Consider the following 26,643-nt stretch of genomic DNA (forward strand, 5'->3'; position numbering starts at 1 on the left):
ATCGGGCCGGGATATGCACTCTTTCCCCATCCCCAACAAATACCGATCCAGCTGGGTACCACACGCTCTACCTGGGTTCTCAGTCCTGGCAAGCCACAGCTACTGAACTGACATTTAACTCATTGTAATCTTGACAGTGGATGTACCAACTCGTATAATGGACAACCAATATTTATAATCTATAGTTGGGCAGTTAACGAGGAGCCTGATGAAAGTATAATCCATGTTACGTTTTATAGAGTATTAAGTTCTTGCTCTACCCATCCCAGGAGGATTTTCAATCGAAAAATGAAACCACTTTGAAAGAAGTAACAGCCGAAATTTGGATACGCTGCGTGATATCTATGGAAAGGACATGGAGTTATTTCCCAAATGACCCTGAATTCGACACTGAGGTTAGTTATATCACCCAACTGCTCGGAATACCCTCAAAATATGCCGGAGATGAAATGACAGATATTCACATGGCAAGGCTAAGTTTTTATACAAGGATCAGCACCTAACATGAAAGTTATTTTTACTGTCACATAAGCATACAACATGCCCTATAATCCGACGGGATGCCCTTGATCCTTTCCCAACCCCGCCCCTACCCCACCCGTCACACCAAGCATCATCTTCCTCATCTCCATGGCAATTACGTCAAAATTGTTAGCGCTGAGAACGGGCGTCACGCCCTTTATGACCAGGGAGTATTCTCTGTTGTTGGGTACTAATGGAAAAATCCGCGTCCCATAAGCAGTACTGTCGATTTATCGCTAGCAAAATTTGGTGCGAAAACATGTTCAGTAATAACGTGGATGCCTTTTTTCTTGCGCACACTGTACTGGCCATTGCTTATACGTATACAACATGCTTACCCATATGGAAGTAGGATTCAGCACACGTACAACACAACCTGCGCAGCCTACATATGCATTTAGTTCTCACAGTGCACCAACTCGCACGTTCATTTCTACATAAAAACATCCCGGTTACACGGCAATCACGCTGCGGTGTTTGACCGACGAAAAGACGACTGCAATAACGTCATTTCTGTTTACTCAGGATGTCGACACCTGGTAAAGCTAAAACTATTTTAAGTTTTTCGATCACTGTTTTGGTGACAACAAGTGCCCTAGATTTATTCGATTGCCAGGGTTAACATCATGCTAACTACCAAAAACTTAGCCTAACTGTTAGGCTAAGCTGGGCTAACCATATAGGCCTAGGCCAATTCGTCTTTAGTATTGTGCTACCATACTTCAGTTGCACTGTACTTCAGTGATAATGAACGAAACACTGTCACCTTTATCGGTATTTAAAAAGAATCATATAAAAGGCCTAAATGAGAGTGCAGTTTTGACTGATGGATGGTGTTCTTAGCCTAGGCTAATGTAAAGTAGTATAGGCTTAGCTTATGTCGGTTTTATCATCGGGATCACCAAATTCTGGAACAATTTTAAATGTCATATTCATAGGGATGAAAGTGCCTCGGATATATCTCACTTGTTACAGCTGATTCAAACACCTGCAAAAATCTGAGCCCCCATTCTTTTAATAAATATTGCCATTCTCACAAAAAGGGGCTCTAGACTTGATTCTCACAGATTATGGAAGGAAGTCGATGGCTGTAGTAAACAATGTATTGCCATTCTTACAAAGCGGAAAGTGTGAGAGTTGCAGGATATTCTGCAATTGCTCCAAAAGGCAAGACATGAAAGTATTATTTGATCTTAGTACATCAGTGCCATGCGAGTTAGCGCCACTGTTTGTCCATAAGTATCACATGGATAGGTTTTCATTTCACATGAGCCAATGAATGGCATTCTACTAAGTGCTGGATTTCACAAATCTAGCCTAAATTGAGTTGCACATATAACCTAGGCTAATTGTGCTGTATGTTGTTGTTTATTTGTACTTTGAAAATAAATGTAAGGTCTTCCATTGATGGTTTATTGGCTGGGCAATTATTTAATGGTAAGTAATGATTCTTTGCATATTTTTTGTAAGATCTTAATGGGCAGTTTGGCATGTTATTCGACCCCTGCACTTACTTTCGCATTTGGAGACAGTATAGTTTAAATGGCATCTGTTGTTGCCTTGTATGTATTATTTTTCTCATTTTCACAACCATAGGTTCAAAGAAGAAAGGGAAGAAGAAAGGAGTGACTCTAAACCTGAGTGAATTTTTAGCCGATACTCCTGGAGTAACCGCTGCCCCTGGTTCTAGCTATGTAGTGTCTAATAAACCAGGATCCTGGGCAGATGATGATACCGGTGAAGATGCTGATGGTATGAATCATGACCTATTTAACTCACACACAAAGCATTTGTTTTTGGGAATTGACAGATAGGCTTAGTCAAAATATTTTCAAAAGTTCTGATTGGCCTTTTGAATTTGAATAATACTAATATTTTGATGTTATCTTGGCAACATTATTTTGAGAATTGTTCTAATTTTCAAATTGGTGAATAAGCAATCTTTGAGATTTCTTTGCTGTATTGTGCAATCTTACTCTTTAGTATGTCAGGGGTTTGAGAGATAACCAAAATTGACAACTAAACATGAAAAAACTGCTTCATTCCTAGGTTACATCAAAGTGTTAAGCTGTGTCATTTCCTAAGAAATTAACACCCCACAGAGGACCTCCACCCATGTACACTTGCCCCTAATTAATAACCTTTTTACCCCTCTCATTGGGCATTATGTTATTGTTGCAATCCCTTTTGGGGGTTTAACAAACAAGAAAAAAATTAATTCCTTTCATAACAAAACAAAAAAGAAATCTAGTTTCATTACAAAAATTGTACCAATGCTACCGACACTTCCAGACAGTCAATGCTTTTAAGTTGTTCTGCGACAGAGGGTAACACCTGAATTTGTTATCGTTGATGTGTTTGTATGTATGATATTTACCTACTTCTGCTCCCGGTTTACAGTGAGTACAGCATACCGTGATACAGATGGGGCATTACCCAGTAGGGTTCAACTTCCCACTGCTCCTAGAAGCGCTCAGCCAGTCAATCTGGATTCTTCACAGCTACCAGATAAGCCCCCATACACAGTTTACCTGGGAAATATTCCATTTGATATCAGTGAGGAGGATATTATCAAATTCCTTAAGCAGTGTCAGGTAAGCAGCTTCTGTTTAGATTCAATGATTTTTGGAGACACCATAAATTTGGAGACCATGTTAAATCTTGAGATAAAGGGAGTGGGGGGGGGGCGGGGGGGAACAATTTGTAGTTTGATACTTGTATCTTGTCCGTATCCATAATGAAATGGTCCAACTATACACATTTACTGCTCCATAAATGACGTAGTACTGCGTAGAGGAAGAAATGCTGTCAGTGCCCCTTTCTCAGATTCTTTTTTGCCGCCATGCCCTTCCCATTTGCCATGATGCCCTTTACCATTGGAACATACCGATGGCATATTTGCTGTGCCCTTGTTGAGGCTTATATCAAGCCATGTGTTATTATTATTATTTTTTTAGTTTTTGTTGTTGTATATGTCATAAAGTATATGACATAAAGTAACTGATATTACAAAACAACAGAAATCCCAGTCGCACATTGAAAATGCATTGTAGCACTAGTGGTGTCGATCCAGGAAAAATCCCCAAGGATCAAAATTATATAATCAACTTTGGCTTTCGAGGACTTTTCATAATGTCTTGTATACAGCAACAAGTATCAAGAACAGTGACTGAAGTCGGTCAGTACTGCAACAATGGTAAGATGTGTAGGAAAAAATGAATGAATTAGCAGGAATGCTAAACCAAGCTTACGTCTCTGTAGAGTATTAAAATGGTCTGTGTTTTGCATGTAACTAATGTTAGAAATGAAGAAAACCATCGGTAAAGTAATGTGTTGAGTTATTGTACAGAGTCGTCTATTATTCGCAGTTAAAAACCTCCCAGGGAGTCTTTCATAGTCTGGAATGTCTACATTTCACAGGTCAGCAACGTCCGTTTTCCCAAGGACGGCGACGGACGCTTCAAAGGTTTCTGTTACGCTGAAGTAGACGATCTGGAGTCACTCAAGACAGCACTATCACTTAACGATGAGGTAATTGTTGGAAGCAGCTGTGGTGTCACAGTCTAATCGCTGAAACCTCGTTTACAACAGTCACAACTTTAAGTGGTGATGAAATTTGAAAGGAAAAAGATTAAAATAAGGCTTCAAATAGTCACCTCTATGGGCATTGTGGTGGTTTGCGTGTACATGACACAGCTTTTGAGAAAATGACATCTCAATAAGGGCAACTGGAAAACCCTTGGCATGAATTTACGGCCTGTAATGCATAGAAGGAATCACCAGCCGTTTCTAGTGGAGGTCAAAGATCATTTCTGGTCATTGCTATGTGCATTCTCTTGTGAAAATTGGCCAGGAGAGGGGGGGGGGGGGTTGGGTGAGAGACATAGGCCTAGGAGCCTTATCTGATTTGGGGGGGCTGTAACGACTTGCCCGAAAAATATAACCACAATTTTTCGTGCGCCCCGCGCGTGTCCAACATGTTAATACATGTTCATATCATATAGGCATCCATAGGTTATTACATCACATGCCAATAACATTCAATTCATTCCGTGTTATTACCCTTCAATATTGGTTATAATTATTCTTCTTTCAGTAGGTGCCCGAAAAATTCCCAGCATATTGCCGAATTTTCACCAAAAAATTGGAAAAACACACTGCAAATTATTCTTTTTTCAGTAGGTGCCAGAAAAATTCTCAGAATATTGCCCGAATTTTCACCAAAATTTTTGGTTGGGTGGCTGCAGCCCCCCCAGCCCCCCCCCCCCCCCCCCCCGCCTCCTACGCCTATGGTAAGAGAGGATAGATGATAAAATGTATGTGTATCTGTTTATTCAGTAATGTGTCATTATAGTATGTTGCTGTGTATGAGAGTATTTACATCTTTAAGGACATTTTTTGTTCCTTCAGTCTTATCCTTTTTCTTTCTTTTTTTGTATGCAGTCTCTGAGAAATAGAAGAATAAAAGTTGACTTGGCCACACAAGGTGAGTTGCTTCTTGCAAAAAGTGGCTAAATTTTGAAAGGAACATTTTTCTATCTCATGGGCCTCTTCTAGATATTCCACCCTACCCACAAGTTTCCTTTTCGTTCAGTAATGAATCCTCAGTTTACCAATGAAATCGTAGTAAAGCTACAGGAGTTGAATATTTATTTAATCTCTCTGCCGCCCTCTTTTATGATGCCACTTGTTTTATAGAGAAGTAGGATATGTTTGTTCTTTGACTGTGAGCACTCATTGTTTCTCTGTGGCAGGTAGCACAGGTCTTCTGGCAGAGCTATGAAGCTCATGTTATGGTGCATAAAGCAAATGCACTGAAAACGGCTGAATTCAGTGGATGCGAAGGCTTGAAAACTGCTTATTTTGATATGATACAAGTCTTGTATTTATTTCCCTCATGTCTGATTTTTAATTGAACAGTTTTCCGTTCCCCGAAGAAGGAAAATGTTATCGTTTGACAATAAAAAAAACTGGGGTTGTATTGCGTCATGGTGTCATCAACGGTTCTGTCTTAGATTCCTAGTTTATGCTTGTAGGTTTTTCAGGTAGCTTTGAAGATATGTTAGCAGTTTTAGAGATGTTGTTTCTCCTTATTGGAGGTAGCCTTATGTAAACATGTGGCCAGAGTGGCCCCCTAGCAATGTTCGATACACCAGTCGTAAAGCCTATGCAGAGGAGGAGGTATAAATTGCAGTCTAATGGCTGGTCCAAGATGCAAAAAAACAAGTATTCTTTCACATACTAGCTTTCTTTCAAAAGAATATGAGGAAAGTTTGGAATTGGGTGAGAAAAAAAAAAACGTATTTTGGCTTTTGATTTGCTCATGAATGATAATTAACAACTTACACCGAAAAAACCATTGAAGCTCAGGAAGTGAAGATCATGTGGAGCACACACACCTATGTAAAGTTTACAGTCGATCAGATACTTCGTCAGTTTTCAGTACAAGGCTGCTTCCCTACGATTAGCATTATAAGAATCACACACAGTTTACAAATTGTACCTGTCGGGTCAAATTTTTGGTTGATTAAAGAACCCCCCCCATTAGAACCATTTTGTAGCTTTCTTTTTTTGTGACTTTCTGCAGATAACCACTCTAGAGGAGGCAATGATAAATATGACCGTACTCAAGATGATTGGAGGAAAGGAGGTGATGAACCCGACTGGAGAGGAGGACAGGACAGAGGTGGCAGAGGTAAGTCTTCCTCTTAAAGCAGCATTTGGCGTTTTGTTGCCGTTTTTCCACTTTTTTGACAAGTCCATAGAGTTTTTAACACATATATCAATCACAAAACAGCAAACTAAGATATTAGCCAAGTTTTTCCCTGCCAAAAAGCGTTAATTGGCGAGTAATTAAGGACATTTGCAGATAATGAGAAAAGTGTCCTCCGACAAATTACACATTTAATATTAATCGCATACAGTTCCCCCAACCCACTAGTTTGAATTCAACCAATCAGAGATGCAGGTTTTAGTTATGAGCCGTTGCTAAAAATAGATTCAAAAGGTCGAGTTGGTAACTTGGTACAACCAGCGAGCTGGACTCTAACAGCTCCATGGTACAACTGCCACATGTAGACAATCTACACAAATCAAGAATGGTGTTGTTTTACGTATTGGCCAATGAGGTTCGTAGCTTTTGAATATTCATATTATGGGCGAGGTTTATTTGGATCCCAACGGAAAATATCTTCGAGAAAAACAAAGTTGAAATGTGTAAAATTTTCGACTTTTATGCCACTATTTGAAGTAAGATTTGAATAGATAAGCTAGTTATGTATGTCGTTATGGCATCGTGGAATCAGTGAGGTTGAGAAAAACCATAGAAAAGGACGCAAAATGCTGCTTTAATATGTCTTGCCATCCAGTCTCTCTTTCTCTCCCACTCCCTGTCTCTCAATTTTCTGAAATATTACAACATTTACTAATTTTATGCATTAAAATAAGATTTCAATTGAACTAACCAGTAATAATAGTTATATGATTTCATTCAGTTGTTTACAAATTTTGTCGCACAGATTTTCATATAAGCATCAGTCACATGCCAAAGGCAGACCCAGAATTTTTGCAAAAATTCCTAACCAGTATGATATATATTGGGTTAGGGTATGTAACTGTCTGCATTGGAACGAATAGACTTGTCAGACTTTTTACAGTTTTAGCTTCAAGGTGTTCATGGAGTATTAAAACACGATGTGCACTGCCCCAATATTTGATGGCTCATTGTTCATGTTTATCACACAGGCGGCGGAAGTTATGATAACCAAGATTTCGGGAGAGGCAGGGATAGAAACGAAGATGGAAGGAGGGACAACTCTGATAATTGGGACCGTAGGAGAGCCGGGCCCGATAGACGAGGCGGTGGATTTGAGGACAGGAGCGGTGGTAGAAATGAGGAAGAAGATAACTGGAGAAGCAAGGGTCCTGATACCGAAAGAAATGAAAGGAGAGGTGAAGGGTTCGATGACCCAAGGGGAGGAGGAGGAGGAGGAGGACAATACGACAGAAGAGGAGGGTACGATGACCGTGGAAGAAGCGGATACAATGATAGAAGGGGTGGAGGATATGATGACCGCAGGGGAGGAGGATACGAAGATAGGAGGGGGGGCTACGGTTTCGGTGATAGAAGAGGGGGTGGGTATGAGAGGAGGGGCGGAGGAGGGTATGACGATAGGCGTGGCGGAGGAGGAGGAGGTTATGATGACAGAAGGTACGGTGGATATGATAATAACAGAAGAGGATACGATGATCGAAGGGGAGGCGGTGGATATGACGATCGCAGAGGAGGAGGAGGGTACAATGATAGTCGCGGGGGTTTTGAAGATCGGAGAGGAGGCGACACCGGGGACAGAAGAGGAGGTTATGAGGAGAGAGGCGGATACAATTCCAGAAGAACTCAGAATAGTAGGTCTGGGCCAAAAGAGTTCAAGGGGACCCAATTCCAGCCATAACTTTGCCCTATATGACAGAGATCTCGATAAAGCACGACTTCCCCAAACAGCTAAGAGAAACGTTATTCCGCTTGGGATAAATCCTAGTTGTTTTGGGGAGTTGTTCATAATAGTAATCACTATCACATAGACCAATAAGGATGGTTGGGGTTTGTGTCTCCTGGCTGTGGAGGGGGAGGGTGGGGTTGGGTTTGTGTCTCCTGGCTGTGGAGGGGGAGGGTGGGGTTGGTTTGTTCAGGGCACTTCCCTCTAACACATAGACCAATAACGATGGTTGGGTTTGTGTCTCCTGGCTGTGGAGGGGGAGGGTGGGGTTGCTTTGTTCAGGGCACTTCCTCTATCACATAGACCAATAACGATGGTTGGGTTTGTGTCTCCTGGCTGTGGAGGGGGAGGGGGGTTGGGTTGTTCAGGGCACTTCCCTCTATCACATAGACCAATAACAATGGTTGGGTTTGTGTCTCCTGGCTGTGGAGGGGGAGGGTGGGGTTGGGTCGTTCAGGGCACTTCCATCTATCACATAGACCAATAACAAAGGTTGGTTTTTGACTTCTTTAAAGACAATAGAAAGTAACAGAGTAACTTTGGCTTTCCAATTTTCTAAGCCACTACCAATATCATAAGGTGAGTCGGCAATATCGTTCGATAATAAGCATTTACACTAAAAACTATTTATAGAACTGATCACTGACTGAACTATGCATGTTTTTTTTTTCTCCATCGGAAATCAGCGATTTAAAACTTAATCTGATCAAGGAGAGTATCAAGTTTGATTCCACAACCGTTAATCTGTCTACATCATGCCTCTCTTCATGTTCTTGCATGGTGTAGCTGCTGAACACATGCGACATATTTGATCTACTCATCTCTATTTGATATACTTATGATATATTATATATATTATTGATATACTTTTTGTTATTCCTTGCAATAGATGATGCTGGAAGTGACAGAGGGCCAGAGGAGCGTGGCCGAAGAGATGGAAGTGAAAGCGAGAGAGGTGAGTGTTTTTGGTCAATCCCCGGGATGCAGTCAACTTATTTTCTCATTTGATAGTTGCATTTTGAGTCCCTAACTTTCTCTCACAGTCTGGATGCACTGCCATCTGCCTGTCCTTGTGTGCAATAATCAATACATTTAATAGAATGCTACATGAACGTACATGAAACTTTGGTTAGAATTTATTCTTGCTGCAAAGTGTGACATTTTGTCATGTTCAAGAGTTGGGTTCACAAGGATGGTGGGGGGGTGCGACGTTTTGTGATGTTCAACTGTCTGGGTTTCACAGTTGGTGGGGCAGGGGGGTGATGGGAGGGGGGAGGTAATTTAGTGTCATAACTTGTTGAATTTACACAAACAAATTATCCTTCCACAACAATTATTGGGATATTCTTACCATTTTCACCATTCTTACCATTTCCTTTTGCTGAGTAGAGGGTCACTGTTCAGAAACGTAAGATTTGAAAGTTCTTTGAGTCGAAATCCACCTCCCAAGGAAATGCATGGACATCCACATAACATGTGCACTATAATAATTAAGCAATGGGTTATGTATTATGTTGAAAAAGTTCGAAAATCTCAACGAAGGATAATATTGGGGTCATGGTATGAAAATGTTCCATTTGATGGGAATTAGTCAAAAACTGCAAAGAATTGCAAATGAGAAAACAAATGCATAAAATTAATATAAAAAAGGGATATAACACTACTCTAACTTTATGACACATCTCATTTCCTGCATGGGACAAAGTGGTGAATGACTTGCTCATGATAAGCAGACCGCTGGTTTGTTGTCATGTAGATCTATTAAGGTAGATTTACGACTTACGAGTTAATATTCTTCACAGAGGGATCCGAGCATCACCAAGTTATGATCAGATGACATAAATGGAGCTCCAAGCTACAGCGAGGTTAGAGAGAGGTCTATAATTGAGATTCTTTGATCCTCTTTGTTCACCACCTATTCTCCCCTCATCGTCTTAGTCTTACACATCCTCTCTGTTTTTCAGAAGGTATCAGGGAAAGAAAGAAGTTAGTCCTTGCGAAACGCTCGCAACCCGCAGAAGCCCCAACAGATAGACCGGCCGTGGGGTCATCTTCGATATTTGGAGGAGCCAAGCCAGTGGACACGGCAGCGAAGGAGAAAGAAATCGAAGAGCGACTTAAGAGACAGCGGGAGGCAGATGCCCTGGAGAGGAGAAGGCAGGAGAGCGAGAAGGACATCAACAGATGGGAAAGGTAAGACAATAGACCGAGCGCAGGATTGGTAGAGTCAAGGGCGGTGGAAGCACTTTTAATCTGGGGGGGGGGCACCGACATCAAAGGGCACTTTTCAGAAATTCGATTGAACTGATGCAGCCTTATATTTAGTACCCTTTATAACTCTTATTGTAATATCTTATTTGCATATACACATCACTCCATCAACGCCACCCCCCTCCCCCCCTTCAAGGAAAATATGCATACTAGCACTGCAATATCCAATCTAGACTATCTGAGAATATCCAGACTATCTGAGCGGAGCGCCACCATCGGTTGGCGCGGAGCGCACAAGAAAATTTTTGGTTTTACAAACCCCTCAGATGGCCGGAAACGGCCCTTCCCGAGTGTTCATTCTGGTTCCCTGGCCTCTTGCTAACTTGAGACACCTCAATATTTATGTAGAAAAAGGGCACATTTTTAATCTGAGGAAAAGTGGGGGGGGGCACGTGCCCCCTGTGCCCCCCGGTTCGCCGCCCTTGGGTAGAGTCAATTAAAAGAAGCGAGATACGAACTAATTAATCACCTACGGAAGGGCAAAGTGAGACGATAGATCTGCTACAAAAAAATTGTGAAGGAGACGTTTTTGGGAAATATTTAAACAATGGATTAGATGAATAGAGTTTAAAAAAACACAGGATTAATGTAAAGGGTTATGTTAGGTGATTGTATTCAAGAGAGAACAGAGTGGAGCCATTATGGAGGGAAAGGTTAGACAATTGGTTCACTTCAAATCTTGTGGAATCATAATAAAGGGAAGTTGTAAGACAATGGATTAGGTAAACACCTGTGGAGTCGTATGAAGTGAAATGAGAGACAATGGTGAACATAGGAGTTGTGATGGGAGGGGAAGGTGAGACAATATATAAGGTAAAGAACTGGATATTAGAATGGATTGTTCCCAATGATTGCCTGTCGCGTAGATTATGTATGTAAAATGTGTATACAAGTCAGATTTATTTAGTGACTCTTTTTTGGGGGGGGTGTGAAAATGTTGTGATTGAGACGAATAAACTTGGACTTTTCATCGTTGCTCTTTCTAGGCCCGAACGTACCCGGACCGAGAGTGAGACCAGCCACGAGGGGAGAACCAGACACAGCAGTTCTGGGTCTGGTAGGAGTGGACCAAGACCAGGTACAGATGACATAACTTTCTCATCGTATTAACAAAATGATTTGTAGGGGAAAATGTGTTTGTTTCTTGCGTGATGCATTGATGTTCCTTCAGGTGCTTTGTGCACATGGCCCATTGAAGGAACTCTGAGCATTTTTATGACTTTGTGATGAATGACATTGCACAGGTGGTGTTAGTTGGGTGACCGAGATTCAAGTAACAAAAATTTTTAGCGTTGTTTATTATATTAGTTGTTTAATGTGAATGAAAACCCACTGCAAGTCTGCATACTGAAAAGAGAGAATATACAGAATAACAGGGCAGCTTTCGTCAAGGTGATTTTGGTATGCAGAGCTATCTAATATTTAGCCATGTAGCTGTTTATTTGGGACTTTTTGGAATTGAATTTGGTAGATGTTGATGATGACGTTCTAGAATAGTGAAGGAAGAAAAAGGAGAACTTTTGTTGGAATTTGACCGCAAGATAAATTTTCTCATGACAATATCAGAGACATACTGGTGTCGTTATCAAAGAATATATTAGGGAATGAACTAAACATGGCAAAACTATACTTTTCGTTAAGGGCAAACTTGTAAAGCTGAAGTAGTGTTCATGTTAATGGTCATTATTACCCTTTACCAAATTTCTGTTTGTTAGTCTGTTTGCCTCTTTAAAAGGGAAAATTTTTCAGGTTTTTTTTTTCTGGTTGTCCCTCTGACCCCACAAATTGTTACATGTTTTGTGAATACATTGCTCTTCCACTGGGAGAGGTTGATTCCAAACTGGCTGTTATTGATCAGTCGATCTGTTTCCATGGTTCAGTCATGATCCGTAGAGAGAGTGAGCGGTCCAACGACGAGGATACAGTATTCCATAAAGAGGATCCCTCCTCCCCAGTGGCCGCTACCACCCCAGTCGAACCCATCTCACCCAAGTCACCAAAGTCCTTCAAAGATGAACCCCCAAAGGTAGTCGTGCCGGCACCACCTCCGAAAGAGAACGCCTGGGCCAGAAGGAAGGACAACGTAGTATCCCCGAGGTCGAGCACGGGCGGTCGCACTTCCTCCTCGTCTGAGAGTGCAAAAGAGCCGACTTCACCGAGGGAGCAGGCTGGAGGACATCAGCACGAAGACAGAGAGAAGAGAAGGTCTTCAGGTAGATGCAGTGTCTGCTTTTGGTTTTGTTTTTTTTTGAACAAATTTTTTAAGAAGTGATGCAAGGGGGAAAAATAATTGATAAAAGAGAGGAGATACCATTGTATGAATTAAAGTGTGTCAGTTCCGAAACTTGAAGTATGATTAAAAAAAAATCTAGAGCTCTTTGTTACAACTTTTCTCTCTAGGTATGGGAAGGAGTTACTTGTTTCATATGTTGTTAATTGAATGTGCGTAGATTTATTTCCAATGACCTTTGACCTCCACTGATCATGTTCTCATTAATCATCGTCATCATCATCGTCGTCATCATCATCATCATCAGATTTAATCAAACAATCTATATGATGATACATTATCATTCAACCTACATGATGAGCTAAGAATCTTCAGATCTGTGACACATGTTACTGATTATATCTTCAAGATGATACCATTTGGAATGAGAGTGATTAAATCACTGCTAGTCCCTGCAACCTTAGGGTAAGATTATCAGTCACTATGACAGTAAAGCTTCACCATGCTTTTACTTACTAAATGGTTCCCACGCATTCCACAAAAATCTGGAAAATTTGGAAAATGAAAATCATCTTTTGTGGGTCTTGAAAGTCCTTGAGTTAAACTGTTTCTTTTTGGACAAAAAGAACTTTTTTGTCCCGAACAATCAATGCTGTATGTAAAAGTCCCCTGCGATTATTCCGATAAATTTGTGTTCTAATGATGGGTGTTAGCATTCATTGTACAATAATTGCAAGTGTTAGGCTAACTATATGTAGCCTAACATCACATCCTTATGTGTAGTCTTCATAGTAAACCGTAAAACAGGTTAAGATCTAGAAAAAGTCTTGAGATTTTCTTATGTTGAAAGCATGGGAACGGTGTTACTGAGTTAAAACTCAAAATCAGCTTGGAAATTAATAAACCAAGACACCCTCATAGATTTTTCTCATCGAATTAATGTTTATCATGAAATATTAAATATTTCATCGCCCAAACACTTCTTCACCATTAAATATTCGTCAGTTTCAAGGTGAAAGTGAAAAACTTTCCGAATCGGGTTTACTTCTTGAAGTTTTGAAAGGAAATCTGAGTGGTCAAGTAAATCAAAATAAAATAAAACTGTTAGCAAACTGCTTATACACTAGAGAGCCTGTGTAAGAGAATGTGTAAAAGTAAGTTGGCCTGACGTTTCAATCCTAGCAGGATCTTCTTCAGAGGCTACATGACAAGTAACAGTAACAGAAGGGACAAAAACACGCACAGAATACAGACAGGTTAATGAGCATGGTGAACACAAGGAGATAGATGTAAGGGGATTAGTAGACAAGGGATGGAGAGAAGAAAGAATGAAGAAAGTAAATGAATGATTTTGGCATATTCTAAAATATTCATGACTCAGTCAATGCCAATATCCGTTGGACAATATGTTCCCAAAACCTCAGAAGTAATTTTTATCGGGTGATCAATATTTAATTTTTTTTTATCTGTATTTTTTTCTCTTCAAGGAGATGGCCGGGGAACTAAACCTGTTCCTAAAAAGCCGATTGAGAAAAAGCAGGAGAAATCGCCACGAAAACCTGCTGATATGCCCAAGTTTGAAGAACCAAAGCCAAAGGTAACCTAAAGCTCCTGAATAATTAAAGTATTCAAATTGTTTTGTGTTGTTGTTTTAATGTTAGTTATAATTTACAGCCGTTCTTACCGCACGTTCTGACAGTTTTGATCACACTTGGATTTTGGTTGAATTTATTTTGTTTTTTCCTCAACAAGATATAAATTTAATGATATTATTACGTAAATCATGGTTGTGGAAATCAAATGATCTAGGTGGTAGTTTCGGGGCTTAACTAAGTAAAACACCCGCATGTGGGAAAAGGAAAAATGAATGGGAAGAAATTATAAATAAATAGAACTCACTATATGTGTATGCCACTTTGCACACACAGTAGCATGTTGCAAAAGAAATGAATTAACACAAGAAATAATATTTTGTTACTACAACTCAGTAAGGTCAATTAATAGTTTTCTTGGGAAATAAATTGCTTTAATTCTCCACGGTTTTATGTTTGACGAAGAGTGGAAGGTCTAATGTGCCGTTGCCCATCCAGTAAAATTTATTAGAGGGTGGTATTGAGTTTTCCACAAATTAAATTTTCTAAAACTTCTGAAACTTACAATAAAAAGTGAAAGAATTGTTGCTTAAAGTAGGTGTAGGTTCAGCCACATTGGACATGACATGCGCACATATAAATACGGTAAGGTGTTTAAGCTTCATGGAAAAAGTCATATTTCATAAATATGTATAAATTAAACCTACCAAATGTATTCTACATGGTTGACTATATTTAATAGTCCTTAACAGTGACAAGTATATTTGATTAACAAATATTTCATGTGACTTGTAACAAAATGATGTAATTAGACAATATATTGACTGGTGAGATGTCTAAGCGACCAGCAAAGAGATCATATTTGTTTATTAAGAGAATATTAATAAAAGCCCACACAACTTACATCATAAACCATAATTTAATTTTTTTTTTTTACATTATGTGAAATGACTTATCCAGCCTAGTGAAATGCAATTGTATCCAGATCTTTAAAGATAGTGTCATGTTTTTTCAAAAAATTAAACCAAACAGCCAACTACAAAGTCAGATTAAGTGTTCCAAAGACCGATAACCCCATCAAGGTAAAGTTTAATCCATTTCAGCGTGTTACCGTTAATCGCAAAAGAATACTTTTGCCCTCCAAAAATGTTGCTGTTTTAAAAAAAAAAAAAATCCTTTATAAAGTAAAATAAACATTTAAAGTTTATTCGTTTTACAAGCCATGAACTGTGTTTATCTGAAAGAAAGAAAAAAAAAACTGACATTTTGAAGCTGTTTTCATACATTTATATTAATTAATTGATAAAACTTAGGTCAGTTGTAAGTCATATCAAATGAAAAAATGCAGACCTTTAACCATTGTTGGCGTTTGTTTTGTGTGTTTCAAAGAATTTGACCAATCCACCGATTATTATTTCACTAACATTGCAGTTAATCGAAGTAAGGCATCCCAACTGGAATTGTTTCCCAGGGCATGAAGACTTATTAATGGTTAATCTTTAAGTTATTAAACTTTAAATCACATGCAGAAACACAATTCAGCAGTTAATCGAAGTAAGGCATCCAACTGGAATTGTTTCCCAGGGCATGAAGACTTATTAATGGTTAATCTTTAAGTTATTAAACTTTAAATCACATGCAGAAAACACAAAATCAGATTTTTTTTTTTTTTTTTTTCTTCGTTTCACCTTATTCACGACCTCGGTGAAACTTGACTTGTCACGTATATCGTTATGGGTTTTGAGTATCAAACAGGATTGATATAGTGTAATAGATTTAGTAATGCAAAGACCCTGCTGATAAGTTGATTATTCTGTGTACGTCACAGTGCGACTCTCTCAGTAGCATCCCAACTGACTTCTTCCTTCATTTCTCTCTTCCCATTAAAATCTCTATGCTCTTGTCACTCATCGTGTCCTGATTTTTTGTCCAGAAGTTCCAATTTTTGACTTGACTGAAATTTTTTTTTTTTCTTAATTACTTTTATTCATTTCCTGTTTCTTTTTATTTTCCATTAAGGATTGGACGCAAAAGAACATGTTTTCCGGTTTAGAAGAGGAGCAGAACTAGGCGTTCGTTCGTTCTAATCTTGTTTTTTGTCCATTAGTTCCTTAAACTTGCATGTTTTTATTTTTTCTTTGCCAATCACAATATGTGTTACGGTTATGAAAGTAAAACGAGGCATCCTGTACCCTGTTTTACTCTCTATAACCACCTCCCCTTCCCCTTCCCTCTTTCTTTTTTTTTCCCATTTTGATCAGTGTAATGTTTGCATCTTATGTAAGTTGGGTTCTTAAAGTAGTTGATAGTCTGATACCTTCTGTTATCGGAGGTGACACATGAATGATAAATGGTGTATAAGAGCTTTAACCGTAGGTTAGTTTGTATTTTGGACATCATTTGTAGATGACATTTTTGAAGTATGAAAGTCATGTGGATTATTCAGCAATCTCACACAGTACCACACGGATAGTCATTTTTTTTAGTCCTACAATTTGGTGATAATCTCTGTGTGAGGTTGTATTTCTTGTAAGGAGGTTATGCTGTATGGTTATTTGAGATAATAAAGAGTGTTAGGAAATGATGAATCAATTGAAAAAATTGATCTATATATTATTATGATGTACCTCTTGCGCATTACCTTGTAGTATTATGCAAGGGGAGAAGAGATTCGAAGAAACTGCACTTTGTGTAAAATTTGATTCATTGAATGGATCTATATTATTATGTACCTTTCATCCCTCCTTGCAATTACCTTGTATTATATGCAAGGGGAGAAAAAAGCATCAAAGAAAATTGGTCTTTGTAAAGGTTTACAAAGTGTTGATACTTAAAACTAGAATTTGTGCTGATGAGTAAAATGAAACTTGACACTGCCAGAAAATTTGCCTTCTCCTTCGTGTCCCTGTCAGTCCCCACGACTTCCTCCTTCCACACCCACCAGGTTCGTTGCATATTCTAACATTGTGTGGTTGGTGAAGGGAGTTGGAGATTAAATTGAAATTTAAGACTCTCGTATGAAGCAAAACAATGCAAATATATGAAAAAGATGCAATATTGGGCTTCTAAGGGATCGAAAATCCCACATGCGGAACTGCATTTGAAGTCATTTGTACTCTTGCGATTCCTTTTGGGAAGCTTCATGGAATCTCTTGCTCTTGATAATATTTATTTCCTTTTGATCAACGATATCCTTGTCGTCATTGACACAGCCTTCCAATAATACCTCGTTATCATATCCAGAGATCGCAGTATAAATAGCTTTAAATTGTTGCAATATGCATGTTTATCCCAGTTACATCTTTCGCCGAGTGGTCCAAAATAATGCACCCTCCCTCGAACAAATTTTGCTATCAACAAATTATTTGAATCTGTCAATTTTAAGTCCTCGGTCAGTACCTGACAAATTCAGAGGAACAGGGAAAGCGGGGGCAGTATTTTAGAATCAAGTTAGGGAAGATTGAGAAATGATTAAAAGGGATGGCTGGTCCGCCTTAGGAATTTACAAAGAGGTTGGGCAGAGGTGGGGTGGGGGGGTGGGGGGGAGGGCAAAGGTGTGAAAGAGTATGGAGAATGGATTGAAGGTCCCAGGAAGGAGATGGTGATGGAAGCATTGAAGGCAGGTGAAGGGTTGCATAGTAACTGTTTATTGATGATTGAATGTTTGTAGTGTTTTTAAAGTTGGTCTCTGCTTATATTTTCTCACTTTTTGCTATAATATAAATAATAGTATTAAAATTATTTGGTATTTGGCAGTAGTGTGCAAAGAGAAAGGGAGGGTTTCTCTCTGGATGAGTGAAAAAGAAACTTCATAATAATTCCTGATACAAAATTTTTTTCTCAGCAGTTTTCCTAAAAAACTACGACACAGTTTTTTTTATCGCTAGATGGCCTTTGTGTAACAAGTTATTGCATTTATCCTTCGAGACGCTTCAAATTCCGTCATTGTCATTTTCAGAATGGATGTTTGACTTTGGCAGCACTGTAGGACACATGAATTGTCTGTGTAGATATGCCTCCAAAATTTGGGTGAAGCAGCTAGAACAACAACCCAAAATGTTTACTTGTCAACATTTTGGGGGCACGTTTGTTCTGTTATAAGCTTCTTTTTTTTCCCTGTTCACCTCATTTTTCAACAGTCTTATTTTGAAACATTTTGTTCTTTTTGCGTACCTCATTTTTTCTCATGATGTTCTTCTCTTCACATTAAACGAAATTGTGTCGTCTTTTAAAAATAGAAGAGTTTACAAATAATTGGGCATATTCGTTAAAAAAAAAGTTCAAATTTATTAAAAGTAGGAAGACATGTGAAATATTCTTCACATGGTTCATATCATATAAAAATGTAAGATAAAAAAAAAAATCTTGAATTATTTCGATTCAATCATTAAAACATAATTTCTTTTTTTTATCTTTTGATTTGGTATTTTTTTTTTTCAATTATGAATATAATTATCGTCATTCGTGTGTGAGAGGTAGTCTCTGCTTCTCTCTGAGCTTTATTTTGCAGTCTGCATCGTCAAGGCCAAAATGAAGAAACCTTCTTTGTCTCTAGTTTTCTTCAGATTGTGTATTTTTTTCTGCCTTGGAATGCAATTCTTTAGCTTCTTGTACAAAGGCATATGATATGGAAACTGATAAAAACCAAAAAAAAAAGGGAGGAAAACTGAAAAAATCTAGAAACGATGACAAATGTTTCATTGAAAAATTTGATGATTTTTATTAAATAATGAAAATAAAAATGTTTTCTCATTAAAATGACTGGTATTTTCTTTTTTGTCTTTAATGTCCTCAATGTTGTTTTAATAAGAAGTTTAAGTTTTGTGCTTGAAGGGACCTAGTATTGATCTCATAAATGTCACCTGTTACAAATTAACAAAAGTTAAAAGTACTTATCTCAAATTTGAGACACTTCAAGGTACTCCTCAACATTGAAAACTACAGCTAGACCAGGGGTTCCCCAAAAGTATTTGATATCATTTACCCAGGGGTCATTAAAAATGCAGAATTCAATCTTATCACCCCCCATCCCCTCCCCTCTCCCCATCATGTTTCTTTCAGTGCTGAAATGGTGATTACAACTCAATTGTTGCATCATATCAGACATGTATGATCAAATTTGTTGCAGAAAAAAACTAGGAAATGAAGAGAAATACTTCTCTCCCTAACCTCCCGCCCACTCCCGCTAATTAGAAGAAAAAAATAAGATATTAATGATTAGAAAACATCCAAATAGTTTTAAAATATGTGCAACTAAATTGTTACATTTGACAAGTGATCATTAGTTTACTCAATGACGGCTTTAACTTTACTTTAACTATATGAAAATGCCTTTTCTTACATAAACCCCTGCCCCCCCTCCCCCATTTCAGTGTTTGGCATAAATACTTATCACCTCATCAGGCATAGCAAATATAAATGATAAATAATCTCAATAACAATCTACCCTTTGCATATACTTGTCAACCATAATAGGAAAATTACCAGCATTTAATATTACATTAGTAATGATCATTTATTCCCCACTATATTATTGTTCACCATGGAATAGTACTTTAGCCCCCCTCCAGTTATGCAAGACTGACTGGGCATAGTGCAGGTGTTTTCAATAAGAAGCCAAACCTGACCACAGAAAGATTTCAGTGACCTGTGATCAAATTGGGCTCAGAATCTTGCAAAAATTGGTCTGTTTCACAGGCCATAGGCTTAGGCACCCTACCTGCCTTACCTAGCACATTGATCGATCAAGTGAGATTTTGATTCCGTTGGACACTTTTGCTCCAACAAATTCTTTGTCTATGGTCCTCGTAGAAAATTGAGAACCATTGATGTTAAGAGTTTGTTGAAACAACAAATTTCACCCCAGACCAAAAAACCCCATTACCAGCAGTAACAAATATCACACAGTAATGACATGCCTGGTGTTTTAACACTATTATCACCTGAGCAAAACCTGTCACACCACCATTCCATGACAGAACTATGCAACATTTAAGTGGTCAAAAATAAATTTACTATCTGAGATGATGAAAGTAAGAAAGGGAACGGAATATTTCAACTCTTCTTCTTTAGTACAAAAAAAAACTTGGAATGGCCGACGTCCTTGTTTTCCCTCCACCGGAGCGAGATAAATCTGTTTCTATCATCGTCATCGTCATGACATCACCTCTCTAGAGTTGACTTCATGATCCATTCCCGTACGCAGCCTCTCATGTTGTCCATCACTTGTTTAGGATTATCGCTCTTGACAACGGCACTTCCAGACACGATCATGTTTGCACCAGCCTGACCAAGTATAAATTAATAAAAGATTTATAAGCTTTTTAAACAGAAAAAAATAGAACTTCTTGAAAGGAAACGAAATTGTCAATGAAGAAGTGTCATTGGATATTAAAAAAAAATATCAACTATGGTAGCATGAGAATGAGGGCAGTAGACCGGAAAGGCCAGTGCCTAAAAGGTTACCAACTGCTCTAGACATGGTAGAGTTAGAGTGCATTTGTTGTGAGGAGACAGGTAAGTGAGGAGTGAAGTAAATACTTTGAAAACTCTTTTCAGAATATGTACTTTCACATCAGCAACAAACTACTTTAAACTTAGAAGACCAGATGCTAATTTACATATCAGATAAATGAATACATGTGTTGCTTTAAAACCTTGTTATACTTCACATGGTTCTGGTTCTCCCAATCACTTGACCAGCTATTGTTAACCTTGCTTTAAATTTGCAGTGTTATTAATACATAATTTTACGCACAAAAAACCCACTGACAGACAATTTAGTCACTCTCTGTAGGTAATTTCCTTTCCTGCTTAAACTTTATCTGTTCAAGTCATCTGGCAAGACATTTCAGACAACTTTGGTTACCAGACAAATCCTTCAAACTGTCTGGCTATAAAACGTACACACTCTATGCAAAAAACACAGACAACACCTCTTTCATCTTTTTACCATTTTTGTGTGTCTTTTTCTTCCTTGTTTTGGACTTTTTCTTCTTTTTTGGTAAAAATACTCTAATACTGAACAGTGTTTTACATACCTCTGCAGCCTTGTGAATGGTTGTAGGACTAAGGCCACCATCGACCTCAATATCTAAGGACCTGTACTTGGCACGTAAGGCTTGCACCTTTAACATTAAAATAGAGGATACATGATCTGAAATGATTTTCACACCTCTCCAGCAATGGTTGATTTCTTTCCCATTTTCTACAAATTAATCTTCCTTGTGGCATTTCTCTGTTTTGTGATTTTCAACTGCATAAATGTACTGTGATATTCATTGGTGAGACTAACAAGTTACAAGATTGATTAATCCTCTCCTAATCAATGCAAATATGTGAAATGATTAATTTTACCAATAATAATAATACTGCATCGTACACTGAAAATAACATACTCAACACAGATTTGGGATTGGAGGGGTGGGGGGGGGGGAGGGGGTAGGGTGTTCAGAACTCAGACCAATGAACACTAGTATTGAATTTTTTTGTCTGTGGTGGCAACCTGTCTAAGTGACAATCGCTGCTGTGGAAATTTATGGGTCCATGGTCTCTTAGCCCAATACCCCCCATCTCTCTCTCCATATTGTAGGCTTGAGAGTATGTCCTAGCTGTAATTTTCCTAGGTTCATAGGATCAGTTTGTCTGCAATCATGTGTACATTAAGACACATACAACCTTTGGATAAGCCATTTATTATCTAGATAGTGTTTCAATCTCTACCAACCTTTGGCATCATATCTTCCATGAAAGACTGCCCTCCAAAGCCAGGCTCCACCGTCATGATCAAAATCATATCAACCTCTTCTACGAATGGAAAGACCGATTCTACCGGCGTCTTGGGCTTCACACCTATTCCAACCTGAGGGAAGTTTGAAATCGACAGTTTGAGCAGGGCTTGAGCAGGGCTTGAGCAGGGCTTGGGTGTCATTTCTAAATCTATCATGACATCATGACACTATTGCTAGCCTTTTCGTATATCAAGAAAAAAACTGGCCATAAATTTGATTGTAACATAATCATGTCATAACGGCGGTCTTAATGGATTATACCATAACATATTCTTCACAGTCTAAAAAAACAAAGTCTTCCATTTTTTTATATCCAGATCATCAAATAACACATTAGTTTACTGTTTACCTTCATTCCTGCATCTTTAATCTTCTTAATGGTCTCTGCTGGTTTATCTGTGGCCTCTATGTGAAACGTATACTGGTCCGCCCCAGCATCAGCCATCGGTTCAACCCACTGATCGAAGAATGAAAGAATCGTTAACATATAAAAGGTTCTCAATGCACAGTTATCGAGAGCGTGGTCAGGCCCAGAGGACACAAATAAGAACAAGAGGAAGAATATCAAGAAACTGAGAATACACGATCCTTTGTACCATATTTTCCCAGGACCCCTCCATATTTCTCCTGGGTACCCTTATTGACACCAGAGCTGTAGCACCCCCTTCCTCCCCCCCCCCCCCCCCCCTCCTCCAACACACTCCCTATCGGCAAGCCTTTCTTTACAACTCAAGTTCCTTCAAACATAGTTCTGATTAATTGTTAGGTAACTACATACTACCAAAATGCTTTAAATTCTGTTCACTTCTATTTAGACAGCAGTAGCAACTTACAACTATTTTATATTGTGCAATGGTTCAGTCTTAACTTATTTTATACTGAGATTATTATGCAGTCACTATCCTTGGTGTTGAAACGTATATGAAAAGGAAGTATCAATGACAGGCACCAACAGTTTCTTATTTAGTCAATATACACAATCAGTTTGGGGACACATGAATTGAGTCCTCACTATGCCATTTTCACAGCACTTGTTCAAAAGTCAAAACCATTTAACTTTCTCACTAATCATTCTCACCTTTTCTGGATTTAACACCATCATATGCATATCTGCAAAGAAGAAAAAATGTAAAATATTTTAAATAAAAAATAAGACAAGTCTGTTATCACTTATTAAACTTCAGATTTAAATTTTCTATTGAAAAGCAATATTCATCTGACATCTTTGTACCTATCGTCATGAAAGTTAGACCTGTAATTCACTTTTGAAAATAAATGGAACGAATGGACATTTTTTCGTTCCCAGTTTTGACAGAGTGTGCAACAACTACTACATGAACAACAAATGAATAACAAAAGCAAACTGTTTACATATCTTTGAAATGATAGAGACCTACCACAGAAATGGTATCTGAATATTCATATAACTTGATATGACACTCCCAAAGAAATGAAATGATGACAAACAACGTTTCCGTTGTATTAAATGCTTCTACACTTTTCATGTGAATTCTCACCAAAGAAAGCAGATTTGATCTTGGAACGAAGACACTTCACGACAGGATGGCCAAAGGTCATATTAGGTACAAAATGTCTGTGAGAAATGAAACCATTAACAAATCATGAAAAATCACCACAAATTTTTGTCATGATGTAGCTGTAATGTTACCATTAAACAAGGCTGATCAGAAATACTTAAACCAGTGTGGTCATGTTACAAATATCTGCCAAACTGTGCAATCTATGCAGGGTCTCCTGGGCGATTAGAAAAATAACAATCCTGTCTTCACAATTCTTATATGCAATGCAGGTTGCTTAGACTAGTACTTCTGTTTTTCATTGAGGGGAGGGAGGGGGGTAGAGGTTGGAGATGGGGAGGTTAGAGGGATAATACTGATGTTCGCTGATAACAAACTGCTTACCCGTCCATTACATCTAAATGAAGATAATCTGCACCACTGTCTAACATCCTCTGACTCTCATCTGCCAAAGCGGAGAGATCTGAGTTTAAAATTGAGGGTCCAATTTTACACTCGTAGTGAGCGGAATGAGCCATGTTGACACTGCAAAGCAATGAACGAAGAGTTATAAGACTCTTTGAATATGGGTTTGGGTAAAGATGAAAGGGTCAAGAATACGAACATATGTTTAACCATGTTACTGTGATTAACCATGTTTTTATATGATTAACCATGTTACTAGTTCCTTGCCTTTTAATTCCTCCATAACTGCAACAAATACAATTAGTTATTATGTGACCTTTTATCATATTTTAACATTTATAAGGAAGCCAACATATTGACGTACAGTATCCATAACCTTACACTTGGTAATTAAAATTGTGCTATTCTGACTTGGTTAAAATACATGATTCTGCTTGACTGAAAAGTATTACTTTCCAGTGAAATTAACATTATGACATACTGCGGCTAAAGTGTCCATGAAGCAAACAATTACAAATGCTCATAGTCCAACATTACAGATGTCTAAGTCTAAAAAAATAAAATCTTCACTTTGATATAGATGCCAACAACTACATCAAGCTAACAACATTGACAAACTAAGTCAGCTTTATGAGCTATACTTATGAGCTTTACATGAGCCTTGGAAATTCAAATAACTAAATAAACTGCAGTTATTATGGCTGTCCGTTAGCAAAACTCAACCAGGTAGAAGGAAGTCCTTTAACTCAGTTAACACACCTATGAATAACACGAACAAGTAACAGTAGGTTACATGGGGGAAATATCGCGGAACTAGAGAACCGTGACAAACTACGATCAAACGTTATTTCGCAGCGACAAATAACAGCGACTATTTAACTGTTTTTTAGCCACGAAAGAAATTATAAACATGCTCTTAACTGCTATTTAAAATCACTTACCTGTATTTTCACTGTAATACTTGCTTATAGAAAGTTCCCTTTCGTGTACCTTTTCTTTGGCAGTGTTGACACTACTTTTCTACTGCACGCATGAACAAGATACCCATTTGTTATGACGTCATCGACGTGCCAAGGGGCCAGGACGTCTAACTAACTTCAGGAACTAAGGGTAAATTTGTCATACAACCAAGGGCGGCGGAACCGGGGGGCACAGGGGGCACGTGCCCCCCCCACTTTTCCTCAGGTTAAAAATGTGCCCTTTTTCTACATAAAAACTGAGGTGTCTCAAGTTAGCAAGAGGCCAGGGAACCAGAATGAACACTCGGGAAGGGCCGTTTCCAGCCATCTGAGGGGTTTGTAAAACCAAAAACTTTCTTGTACGCTCCGCGCCAACCAAAGATGGCGCTCCGCTCAGATAGTCGTGCATACAACTTTGCAAATCCTGGCTACGCCACTGACTTTTAATTAATTTCTGTGGGTCAAACTCAGAGCTATTTCGAATGGAAAAAATTTGTTAAGATATTGACAAGAAATAAACTCTAATTCGGAAGATTCCTACATTAGCAACTAGCATGATTTCACCTCATTTAGTCTCAAAAGAAAACTTGTTCCTTTTTCCCAATTTGCACATTGGATATTGCAGTGCTAGTATGCATATTTTCCTTGAGTGGGGGGGGGGGGGCGTTGATGGAGTGATGTGTATACGCAAATAAGATAATACAATAAGAGTTATTAAGGGTACTAAATATAAGGCTGCATCAGTCCAATCGAATTTCTGCAAAGTGCCCTTTGATGTCGGTGCCCCCCCCCCCCCCAGATTAAAAGTGCTTCCGCCGCCCTTGCATACAACGTTCTACTTATGAGATGCGATGTCGAAATTTTGAGCTAAAACGTTGAAATTCGCCTTAAGTTTGCCATAAAATATGACCGTGCTTCAAGTAGAAACTTTAAAATTGCCAGATAAGCCGTCACAATGTCAATACTGGTTTTGTACTGCAACCTGGTCTATTGACAGATCAAGCATCCTTCCGAGCCTGCCAAGTCCAGACCCAAGATTGTGCTATGATAACAAGGCTACTTTTGAATATTTGTGTCAGCTTAAAAACGGATGTCAATTGGTCAACATTCCACCCCTGAAACTTTCCTACCCGCTCCCTCCTACAGATGTATGCCACTAATATGACCCACAATTCAGCCATCTTTATCTGTTCGTCGGCAAAGCCTCAGAGAAGGTGCACGGATAGTCTTAATAAACTCTTGTTAATACCGTTCTTTAATAATTTATACTTTGAACCGAATAGGGGTTAAAGGGACAAGAAGGGCACATGCCCCATGGAAAGCACAAGCATAGTAAACCCCACCACAGGAATACACGCAATATTTATATATATATATATATATATATATATATATATATATATATATATATATATATATATATATATATATATATATATATATATATATATATACATATATATATATACATATATATATATACATATATATATATACATATATATATACATATATATATATATATATATATATATATATATATATATATATATATATATATATATATATATATATATCAACCCCATTAACCCCATTAAATACGAACACTCTTAGTAAAGAAAGTATCAATGTTTACCTTAAAAGACAGCACAGATCCGAACTAACAACCTATTTTTGCAAGTTATATATAACTTGATGCAGGCGCGGCGGAACGGAAAAATTATTGGGGGGGCTAATGTGTGGAGACTATCAGCTCTGGAGACTATCTAAGCGGAGCGCCACCATCGGTTGGCGCGGAGCGTACAAAAAAATTTTGGGTTTTTTCAAACCCCCAGATGGC

General features: G+C 38.4%; 2 protein-coding genes across 4 annotated transcripts; one reads left to right on the plus strand and one right to left on the minus strand.

Moving 5' to 3' along the window:
- The first annotated feature begins 818 nt into the window (after positions 1-818).
- LOC139966868 (uncharacterized) lies at positions 819-18,869 on the plus strand. Of its 2 annotated transcripts, none has more exons than XM_071970305.1 (13): positions 819-1,061; positions 2,119-2,274; positions 2,923-3,116; positions 3,943-4,053; positions 4,966-5,008; positions 6,110-6,217; positions 7,267-7,926; positions 8,908-8,973; positions 9,986-10,211; positions 11,276-11,367; positions 12,170-12,502; positions 14,007-14,116; positions 16,131-18,869. In XM_071970305.1, the coding sequence occupies exons 1-13, from the start codon at positions 1,049-1,051 to the stop codon at positions 16,179-16,181; spliced, it is 2,163 nt and encodes a 720-aa protein (XP_071826406.1). In that variant the 5' UTR covers positions 819-1,048; the 3' UTR covers positions 16,182-18,869. The 2 variants fall into 2 exon arrangements, with proteins under 2 accessions (XP_071826406.1, XP_071826405.1); XM_071970304.1 differs by having other exon boundaries at positions 822-1,061; positions 9,983-10,211.
- Positions 16,072-24,946, minus strand: LOC139966869 (ribulose-phosphate 3-epimerase-like). 2 transcript variants are annotated; one of them, XM_071970306.1, is made up of 8 exons: positions 24,786-24,946; positions 23,824-23,964; positions 23,419-23,495; positions 22,980-23,011; positions 22,251-22,358; positions 21,838-21,972; positions 21,152-21,238; positions 16,072-20,396 (listed from the first exon to the last, which is right to left on the minus strand). In XM_071970306.1, exons 2-8 carry the CDS (start codon positions 23,955-23,957, stop codon positions 20,274-20,276), a joined length of 696 nt encoding a protein of 231 aa, XP_071826407.1. In that variant the 5' UTR covers positions 23,958-23,964; positions 24,786-24,946; the 3' UTR covers positions 16,072-20,273. The 2 variants fall into 2 exon arrangements, with proteins under 2 accessions (XP_071826407.1, XP_071826408.1); XM_071970307.1 differs by lacking the exon at positions 24,786-24,946 and adding an exon at positions 24,499-24,520.
- Between the last annotated feature and the right edge of the window lie 1,697 nt (positions 24,947-26,643).

Source organism: Apostichopus japonicus, chromosome 4 (genome assembly GCF_037975245.1).
Source record: "Apostichopus japonicus isolate 1M-3 chromosome 4, ASM3797524v1, whole genome shotgun sequence".
NCBI lineage: Eukaryota > Metazoa > Echinodermata > Holothuroidea > Aspidochirotida > Stichopodidae > Apostichopus > Apostichopus japonicus.